Raw genomic sequence first — 10,181 nt, 5'->3', positions numbered from 1 at the left:
AAGTTTCTGGGATATATGTGGAAGGACGAATCTGATTTTATTTATTTTTATATTTTTATGTATCAATATTTTTATATTTTTTGTCCATCGGTATAAATGCAACAATTATGCTGTCATGTAGAAAGATATTCTTCGTTATGTCACTTCCGAAAAGTCAATATTCTCGTTGCTTAGCCAATTAGATCAGTCCACGTCGTTGGGTCATTCATGTATTGGCGTGGGGCTTGATTCGGAATATTCATGCATTTTTTTTGTCCGTGTTTTAACTGACCACTCATGGCCATGTCCATCTCAGACTGACACGTGGCACGCAAGAGTTGTCTTGCTCGCAGGCTTCTACAACGGTCCGGAAGGGAACCGGGGAAGCCATGCCAGAAATAGAAAGGGGAAAAAGGGGGGAAAATAATAATAAAAAAAAGCAGTGGTGTTTCCTTCCATGATCTCTCTTAATTCGATTTTTCTTCATCCAATCCTTTCTAAGTTCGATATCTTTTTCATCATTTAGCAATCGTTTCTTACTTCGCTCGGTCTTATCAATACCAAGAATCCGACCCTATGGAGGCAAATGCCGCTCTCTTTTGTCGGTTGGATCGGTACTATCTCTTTAAATCGCTTTAGGGTTTCTTGGCAAGCAATTCATGTGGATATTTCTTTTTTCCTTTTTTTTTTATTTGCAAATTGCACAATTTGATCTCTATTTTTTTGTGTAAATAATTACTATTATTACAAGATGCTTTTGCCCATGGTTGTGGTTTACGATCTGAAAAAGATTCCTATTGTCATGACGGGTTTCCATTTTGGTGTTCTTTTGAAAAAGATAGAGTTGAATCGATAAGATGTTGTGTGTTTTAGCGTGTCATTTTTGGTGGGAGCAAACGTTGTGATGATTTTGGGTTTTGGTGAATGTTGAGAGTCTTCTGTTTGATGTAATGCCTTGCTGTCTAAAGGTCGACAGTGGTTTTTAGGGTAAGCCGAGAAAGAGACCAGCTGGTGGATTCTTTTCTTTTTTCTTTGGTTGATATCTTTGGTATTTGTGTGCACATGTTCATGATGTGAATGTTCTTTGATAAGCTGATCCTGAGATGCGATGCATGATTCTTCATTAATTCTTTTTTTTTTTTTTGGGATGATTCTTCCTCCTATAAAGTATTGTCATCATGGGGTTTGCACTTTGTATTAAGTTATTAGAGAAGCTCAAATTGTGCTATGAAAGCGCTCTTGGCGAAAAGTGGGTTCTTTTTCTTTATTTCTGGCTATTTATTTGTCTCAGGTGTTATATTAGTCAAATAGAACTATAAGAATCTTTCTCCATTATAACTGTGATAACTTTCTGTGCTGGGTTTTAGGTTCTTATTTTATAACGATGGAATAATTCTACTGTTCTGGGAGGTAAGTAGCAATAAATCTAGTGTCACTTGAGGTTACCTTAACAGAAGGCTCATATGTTTAGGCAAGTGTAATAATTACTATAGAAAACACATTTGATACTGGTCGAGTCGGTAACTTTCATATTTTTGACTATCATATTGTCTGCTAGGTAATTATTTATGTTGTTAAAGCTTAATCAGAGCGTGCTTACGGATATGAAAGTAATCAAGGATTCCTTTTCTTTTTCACTCCTTCGTGGAGCTCCACTTTTTATTTGGTAATGTGGAAGCTTCTTGTTTGATTTGTGGAATGTTTTTTCATTGTTGACAGCGTGATATGACTGCATCCAATTGTCATGGATATAAAATTGTGCACCTTCATATTAATCTCTGCCTGGTCTTGGGAACCCTGAAAGACTTGGTTTACTGCTCAAAATGTGACATTAAGCTGTATCAAGTTTGAGAATTCCAAGCTGCAATTCTTATATTGAGAATATAAAAATATGGCTGCCATTTTCTTCGCAGCATCTATATTTGCACTTTCCAGTTTCATCTTTCCCACAAGTTCCAGGGGGCAAAGGAATTTTTTCTGTAGTTTTTTCTTCATCTGGGGGACACATTTAGCCTCACGGTTCATTTGTTTCCTGTACAGTAATTGAAATTTCAGCATATATCCATTGTTGATGCTGTTTGATTTATATCTGAACGTAATATAATGGCTGTAACAAATTTAGGAATTATAGATTACTCAGATCATTTTCTGGGTACTAAATAATGCAGAGCTGGCTGCTGCTGCGGTATCTGCAGGATCAGCAATAGCTGCTCAAGTAGGGGCAGGTGCTCTTGGTGCTCTGGAGTTCGAGCAGTTGCGCTCGGTGCAACTGGTACAATTGCAGTTGCTGCGCTGTTGCTGCAATTGGTGCTACAGTGGCTGGAGGATTGGCAGCAGAAAGTGGAATAGCAGAAGATGGTCCAACTCCAGCTGATAATATGGGGAAGGATTCCTACAAAAACCTCCTTCAAGAAGAGCCTTTCAAGTCAACAATGGTAAATGCATCAAAGATACTCTTTACTTTTTGTGTTTCTACTTTTATCCCCAGAATTGGTGTTTATAAAATATTTTTGTTTCATGACTCTTTCGATGCTCTTTCAAATTCTAATATGCCCCATCAGCATATGCCTAAAGCTTTTCTTTTTATCCCGAAATAAACTTCTAACTTCTAGGTTCTTTTAGGCTTAGTAATATACAGGGCAGGTTTCGTTTTTCAGGCTTGACTGGTCATACCATACTCAATTGCGTTTTCATCTCAGTTAAATAACTATTTAATTCCTGAGAATGGGTATGAAGTGGGTGTTGCTTTCTGATATGCAGACATTTAGTCGACAAAGCAGTAAAACAATTGATTCATGTTTAACCTAGAAACGCCAAGACCAGAAAATGGTCCACAAGTTTTCCTGCATTATTGAAAATGCTAGCAAATAGAATGTGGCTGTACCTGATTGCATGATGATGGGCTGATGACATGTTGATTGCAGCAATGACCATGTGTCCGTCAATTTCTCAGACAGCAGATTGTTGGGTTCTAGTCCCACCAATGGTAGTTAAAAGAAATGTTCAACAAAACATGTGAAAGAAGTGGGTGATCAGAGTCCTTGATTTCTCAATAGTATTGGCTTCCACAAGTATATAGCCACAAAAAGTGCTTTATTTAGGTCAGTTGGGTTGAATGTCAGTACTTAGTAGCAGTGAATTTTAGGGAAGTGATTTCCTGAAAGGCAAGTTTCAGTTCCATAAATTTTGCTTGATTGAATTGAGCCTGTGCAGATGATTTGACATGATTGACTATGGTCAAACATATCAATGTATCAAATATAGCCAACCACATTGCCGTGGTCAATAATGTTATCATAATATAGAGTCTATGGTATCGTTTTGGTCTTTTTTTAATGACTCTGTAGCTTCTTTTTTAACTACTTCATTTCTTGGAAGTAGGAGGCAAAAAAGTGAGCAACATAAGTTAAAATAACTTATGCTGCACCCAACATTTGGAAGTGGACCCCTATCGTGACTTTCCTTCCATAGAAATACAGTCGGAGAGCCACCTTCTAGGTTCAAACCTAGAACCTCTCCCCAGCAACATGCTGAGGAGAGAGGTGCCAAGCGGTGGGCCCATGTCCTTTTGCCAAACTACGTACATGACTTATGTGACTTCTGGCATCTAGGGGGAAGTTACTTGCTTCCTCCATTTTCCATTAAAAAAAAAAAGAGACTTCCAGCAGCAGTCACCTGAAATTGAAAAAGACAAATTTTATTGTGCTTACAACTGCATCTTCTAGGGAGCTTTGCAAATAAGTAGGCAAAAACAAATAATGTGAAACTAATGTGAAAATAATCGGAGAATGTCTGGTAGGGGATCTTCCGATGTCCAAGTCAGAAAGACTCTTAGGAAACGGTGGAAGTTGAGAGTGGTAGAGCAACAATATGGTGGCGTGTGAGAGCTCGAGAGCACTTACCTAGATGGTCCCCTTGGGATTGGATTGTGTAGGCGAAGGCCGACGCTTGTCGCCGAAGGATTCAGGCATGTGGGTTGGCCATTTTTGGCAACCCATTACGTTCTAAGGATTATATGTGATCGTTTTGCACGTGCATTATGCCCTGTACATCTCACATGCACGGTTTGGGAAACCGCCTGCTATCGTGGCTAAGGTGTTGCCAGCTAGGGGGAGATTTTGAAATTCAAAGAACTCTTCATGCGCTTCTAGGCTGGCCATGTGGCCGGCCTTGGTTGATTAGATAAAGGCTTTGCAGAAAGGTCTGATTGACCGGTCCTCCACGTTGGCTGTGGTCGGTTTCCAAGCGTATCATTACTCTTTTAGTCTTTTAGAGTACACATTATACATAGGAACTTGATGTGCTGAGGCTTCTTGTCATGAGCAACATTATAGAATTTGAAGGGTGCATCTCCCATCAATTCGATTATATACTTGAGTGTGTTGAGGTTTCCAGCAGACTAGCAAAGCATTTTGTTTTCTGTAATTCTCATTTAACTTCTTATTGGAGGTAAAATCAATTGTCATGTCATACTGCTGGCCCCATTCCTCCCTGTTGCACTGGATAGTTTCATGCTTATTGTTTTTCTATTGCTCTCAAAATATGGATTGAGAAACGTCCCAATAATTGAAGTTGGAAATTCTTGTATTAAAAATTTCATTACCCAGTCAGCAATTGTTCAAGGTCTCAAGCATTTCAAGGGAAGCAACTGTTTTGATTGCATAGCTGCAGGCCCTATTTCAGATTTTGGGCTTCCTTTCATGTCATATAAAGAGGTTATATTTTCACTATCGCAATATCATTTCTTACCTTCTTCTATCCATTACATGTAAGGTCTACATGCACCCAAACTTGCAGACATCTTCCTTGAATAACTTAGCACATTATTCTATTTATGCAGGCCCGCTTTCAGATTTTGTGCTTCCTTCTATCTCATATAAAGAGGTTATATGTTCACTATTGCAATATTATTTTTTTATCTTGTTCTATCCATTACACTATAAGGTTACATGCATCCAAACTTGCAGATATCTTCCTTGAATAACTTAGCACATTACTCTATTTTTTGAGAATATTCCTGGAACTACTTTGTTTCTGACTCACTTTTCTATAGCATTATGCCTCCAATACAGTGATGAGTCGATGAGTTTGCTGCACACTGCACCATGAAAGGCAAATGAGACTATCTGATAAACCAAATTCATGGCGAACTTATGATAACATTCATATTTCTTAATTCATTTATTATTCTTGGGTACTTATTGTTTTTCTGGAAATGCGGTAAAGAACTAAGTTGTAACATCCATGTTCATACAAAACTGTGTCTTGTGCTTGTTCTGGTTAATTTATATTCACATTGTCAGGTCATTAGCATCAAGAGTGATGAGTTGATCCTAGAAACTTTCAAACGCATGAAAGACAATCAACTAGTAGGACTTCCAGTTACAGAGGAAGCCAACAGGAAGATTGTTGGTGGTATGAACATATGTTGTTTTTTCTGTAAAAGGAGGCAGTGATGCCACCAGCTATTTATTGATAGGATAGATTATTTACATCAGAAGTGTAAGGAAGAATTTCCAGGGGATGTTGAGAGAGATCTATGAAGATAATTAAAAGGAAGAAAGAAACTCAAACATCAGTGTAGTTTGAAAAGAAAGAGAGATAAACGTGGAACCAGTATAACCAAAGAGAGAAGAGGATACGTGATATCAGATCTTTGTTGCTTTGGCCTGCACTCTTCTCCAATTTCTGGTGATTGTTGTGAATTATCTGTGATAACAATTGATAGTCAGACTCTAAGTTACATAAAACTATTTCACTCATCTAAACAGAAAAGATTATTAAGTCATTTGTGAGTCTGGCTGCATATTTTTTATATGGGGCCCCTGCAAAATTATACCAGACAGGAGAGCTGCTTATGAATGAATATTTGTCATGACTTGCTTTAAAAATTCAATGAAGAGGGCTGTTGAAATTTTTCCTCTTTCCTCCAATGTGCATCAGATAATATAAGCTATTCTTTTTGGCTTTTTCAAGGCAATCTATGTACAATTTTCTGAGCGAGCTATTTTGACACAAATACTCTTGGCAGGGTGCTCAGATATCAATAGACATTATTTTTTGTAGTGTTATTACTATCTTGATCCAGCTATGCTCAAATGATTATGACCAACAAGACATAGATCAGCGGGCTGGCATTCCTCTCCCACTGGAGGGTTTCTGGGTTTGAACCAGGTTGGCGGCATTCCCGCCTTGTCTCTCAGAAACATGTTCAACTTAATAGGTGGCCTGTAGATCGGCCAGGGCCAATAAAACAAATGACCAGAAATGGATGGTTTTGCATTGAGGGGCTGTACATGTTCATATTTTTGTCGAAGTGAATGCATGATTTGGCCTTTCACCAAGCCGCAACTCTTCTGTATTTTTTGCCACATTATATTGAGCTCTTATGCTTGTTACCTGCATGCATTCAACTAGTGAACTTTTCTTTCATGTTTATAGCTTTTAATGGTTTCTTTGCTTCTTTCAGGCATCTAACAGTAATGGATTGCATAAAGACCAAAGTTCAGTTGATATGGACTCAGCGAGAACATTAGTGGCACCAGTAACATGTGCACGTGTTGCTTCCCTTGGAAGTGTGATAGAGTTTGGCATCAAGATCAGTTCACCGGGCTTACGTAGTTAAGGGTGATGACCTGGAAGTTATTGGTGTTGTGACACTGAAGGATGTAGTCTCTTGCTTCGTCTATGACCCCTTGATCACTTTGACAGCTATTTTGGGTTTGATATGAAGGAGATGATCAACCAGTTAGATTTGCATATGTAGTAGAGTCAAAGCAATGGTATTGCAGCTGAAGACAGCAAAAGACAATGTCCAATTGCCAATTAGTTTTATGGTTATGTTTTCCTTTTTTTTCTTCTTTTTAATATATGTACTTGGAAGGCGGTACCTTCTGGAGTATGAATCTGTTATGGATAGTCTTCATGTAAGGCAGCTCAGAGGTCCATAAAATGCATTGTTCAACCAACTGAAAAAAATCAAGGAATTCATATAAACTTCCTGTTAAATTAGTCAGAAATGTCTGGCTCAAATCGATTCATCAGAAAGTGCTTACAATTTGTACATCTGGTGAGTTTCCGATATAGTTTGATATGCTTTTCTTTTAAAAGATTATAGTTTGGTTTATGATGATTATTTAGGTTTTAAATTTTAAAATTAGTGATAAACCTATTAATGAGCAGGTGGTGGAAAGCGGAGGGATGCTTCTTGTTTGTATCTTGAAGCAGGAAACTTAGTTTTTTATTGTGCTTGAATTAATTTTGTGCTGAGTTTCTGTTGCTAAATTCCCATTTGAGGACTAAAATTATTTGTTTATTAGTGAATATTATATTCTACCTTATGATAGCGTTTGGTGACCCAAATGGAATCATAGATATGATCTTAGATCACTGGTGATCCTTATCTTGAGGTAAACTGATCCTCAATAATTTAAGACCACATTTGATATGCTATGTTCATTTCGGAATATCCATAAGTAATGTGGTTGGTATTCAATGAAAATTTAGGATCACTCATCATAGTATCAAAATTTATCCCATGATACATTCCATAAAAACATATTTATTAATCATATAAAATACATTATAATAAATTATTAATATATTTATTTATGTATTAATTATTAATATATTCTATAAAAATATTAAATACTTATTGGTACCACCAAAGTAGGCGCGCTGCTAGCTGGCGAAAAAGATATTCCAGTGGCTGGCATGCAAAGATATACATAGAATGAGATGGGCGGAGGCCGTAGCTTTGGGCGCAACCGGGCGTGTCCCGAATCACCGCCCTTCCTTTAAAGAACCCCAGGCAAGATGCTGGCGTCGTAGCGACCATCTCTTTCAGCAATTTACGGCCATCCGTTACTTATTTGCATGGGAGATGCAACCCAACGTCCCGATGAGGCGCGAAATTTCGAAGCTGGTCTCTAACGGGCGATACCGAGAAGCCCTCTCGTTCTACGCCCGAATCCACGCCGCTTCCATCCAACCCGATAGCTTTACCTTCCCCTTCCTCCTCAAATCATGTGGGAACCTCCAATCGATCCCACAAGCCCGACAGCTCCACGCCCACATCATAAGATGCGGCTTCGAGACCCATATCTACACGGCCACCGCTCTTACAGGGGCCTATATGAAGCTACGGCTACTACAAGATGCCCTCAAAATGTTCGACAGAATTCCCAACCCAACCCTCCCTTCTTTTAATGCTATCATCTCTGGCTTCTCCCAATGCGGGCATTTCGAGGAATCTCTGCGCGCCTTCAAACGCCTTAGGATGGAAGGGTTCCGCCCGAATTCTGTTACCATTGCGAGTGTGCTGCCTGCCTGTGGAACGTCAGAGCAAGGAAAGCAGCTGCATGGCCTTTCGATAAAAATGGGGCATGAATCGGATGGCTATGTTGCGACGGCGCTCCTGACCATGTACTCAAATTGTGCAGACTTAGGTCCGGCTCGAAGGGTCTTTGCACTGATTGATGAAAAGAATATAGTCAGCTACAATGCAATGATTTCGGGATTTCTACGCAATGGGGCCTTTTCCATGGCTTTGGATTTGTTTAGGGAAGTCACAACTTTGCATGGGCAACAGACCAATTCGTCGACATTGCTTTCTATTCTCTCTGCGTGCTCAAAACTATTGGCTTTGCTGCTTGGTAAACAGATACACTGTTATTACTTGAAATATGAAGTGGGCGACGATGTCAAGATAGAAACAGCTCTGCTTGACATGTATTGCAAATGCGGGTCTGTGGAATTGGCTGATCGGGTATTTTCAAAAATCAAAGACAGGAATTTGGTAACATGGAACACGATGATTTCAGGGTTGCTCTCGAATGGATGCCCTGAAATTGCCATGAAGTTGTTCCACCGGTTAAGATCAGAAGGTTTCAAACCTGATATGACTTCATGGAATGTGCTGATTTATGGGTTTTCACAACAGGGGAATGTGGCTGAAGCTTTTAGGTTCTTCTCTCAGATGCAATTAGAGGGAGCTGCGCATCCAAGTTTAGATTCCATAACAAGTCTTCTACAGGCTTGTTCATCCATTTCAGATCTCCAACATGGCAAAGAGATCCACTGCCATGTCATTAGAACTCGAGCGGATTATGGAGATGAGTATTTCCAAACAGCCCTGATAGATTTGTACATGAAATGCGGACGTTCTCTTCATGCTCGTAGGATATTTGGTGGCAATGAAAGAAAATCAGGCGATCCAGCATTATGGAATGCGATAATTTCTGGATATGGCAAGAATGGAGAGAATGGCTTAGCGCTTGAAATTTTCAGAATAATGCGAGAGCAAAAGGTGGAGCCCAATTCAGCTACTTTTCTAGTCCTACTTTCAGTTTGTAGTCATACCGGTCAGGTTGAGAAAGGCTGGGAATTATTTAAGATGATGAGTAGAGATTATGGTATTAATCCAACTGCCAAACATTTTGGTTGCATGGTTGATCTATTGAGTCGAGCTGGGAAGCTTGCTGAAGCCTGGAAACTGATACAAGAGATTCCTGAGCCTTCAGCTTCTGTATATTCTTCTTTACTTGGTGCTTGTGGGTGTTATTCTGATGCTGCACTTGCTACAGTGATGGCTGACAGGCTTTCTAAGTTGGAGCCTAAAAGTCCGACTCCTTTGGTGATACTATCCAATATATATGCTGGGCAGGGAAGATGGAATGATGTGGGAAAACTAAGGAAGATGATGTTAGATAGGGGACTCTACAAAGTTCCTGGTTGCAGTTGGATTGGAGCACAGGAGTTGCAACTCACCTAGAAGGAAGCAGCTCCAGGACACTAATTTCTGTGACATTATGGACACTATTTAACCTCATGTCTGAGAGAGAGACAGAGAAGGAGCATACACCTTATATGTTCTCAAAGACAAGGTGGAAACGATCAAAACTCTCTTTTAATACGGAGACCATCTCTAAGATCTCTTGTTCTCCAGCTCCAAGAGCCGATTGGAAGCTGTCACCGAGTATTTCGAGCAGCTCCACTGCCTAGAAAGTTGCATGCTGTTCTATCTGCTGTTCTCTAGGATTTATGCACTGATCCATGTGACTCTCAATACATTCCACCAAATTATTGGCAATGAGAGGGATGTGTGTGGAAGTCCAAGATTCAATTTCCAGCCATACACTTGAAGGATTATAACCTGAAACAAAGTGAGATGTGAGGAAGAAGTGAAATTTTCAATCAGCATG

The 10,181-nt window shown here is 39.4% G+C and overlaps 2 protein-coding genes across 6 annotated transcripts; both read left to right on the top strand.

Annotated features, from left to right (window-relative positions):
- The first annotated feature begins 315 nt into the window (after nt 1-315).
- On the top strand, nt 316-6,998 carry LOC103705045 (SNF1-related protein kinase regulatory subunit gamma-1-like). 5 transcript variants are annotated; one of them, XM_039130444.1, is made up of 5 exons: nt 320-593; nt 2,175-2,414; nt 4,587-4,694; nt 4,820-4,863; nt 6,449-6,998. In XM_039130444.1, the coding sequence occupies exons 2-5, from the start codon at nt 2,358-2,360 to the stop codon at nt 6,513-6,515; spliced, it is 276 nt and encodes a 91-aa protein (XP_038986372.1). In that variant the 5' UTR covers nt 320-593; nt 2,175-2,357; the 3' UTR covers nt 6,516-6,998. The 5 variants fall into 5 exon arrangements, 2 of the variants coding, with proteins under 2 accessions (XP_038986372.1, XP_038986371.1); XM_039130443.1 differs by having other exon boundaries at nt 2,148-2,414; XR_005513480.1 differs by lacking the exon at nt 4,587-4,694 and having other exon boundaries at nt 331-593; nt 2,148-2,414.
- Nucleotides 6,999-7,879: 881 nt separating this feature from the next.
- LOC103705542 (pentatricopeptide repeat-containing protein At2g02750) lies at nt 7,880-9,751 on the top strand. Its single transcript, XM_008789297.4, has one exon. The coding sequence runs from the start codon at nt 7,880-7,882 to the stop codon at nt 9,749-9,751; it is 1,872 nt and encodes a 623-aa protein (XP_008787519.3).
- Nucleotides 9,752-10,181: the final 430 nt, after the last annotated feature.

Source organism: Phoenix dactylifera, chromosome 9, assembly GCF_009389715.1.
Source record: "Phoenix dactylifera cultivar Barhee BC4 chromosome 9, palm_55x_up_171113_PBpolish2nd_filt_p, whole genome shotgun sequence".
In the NCBI taxonomy this organism is placed as follows: domain Eukaryota; kingdom Viridiplantae; phylum Streptophyta; class Magnoliopsida; order Arecales; family Arecaceae; genus Phoenix; species Phoenix dactylifera.
This window is presented reverse-complemented; position numbering and strand designations above follow the sequence as displayed.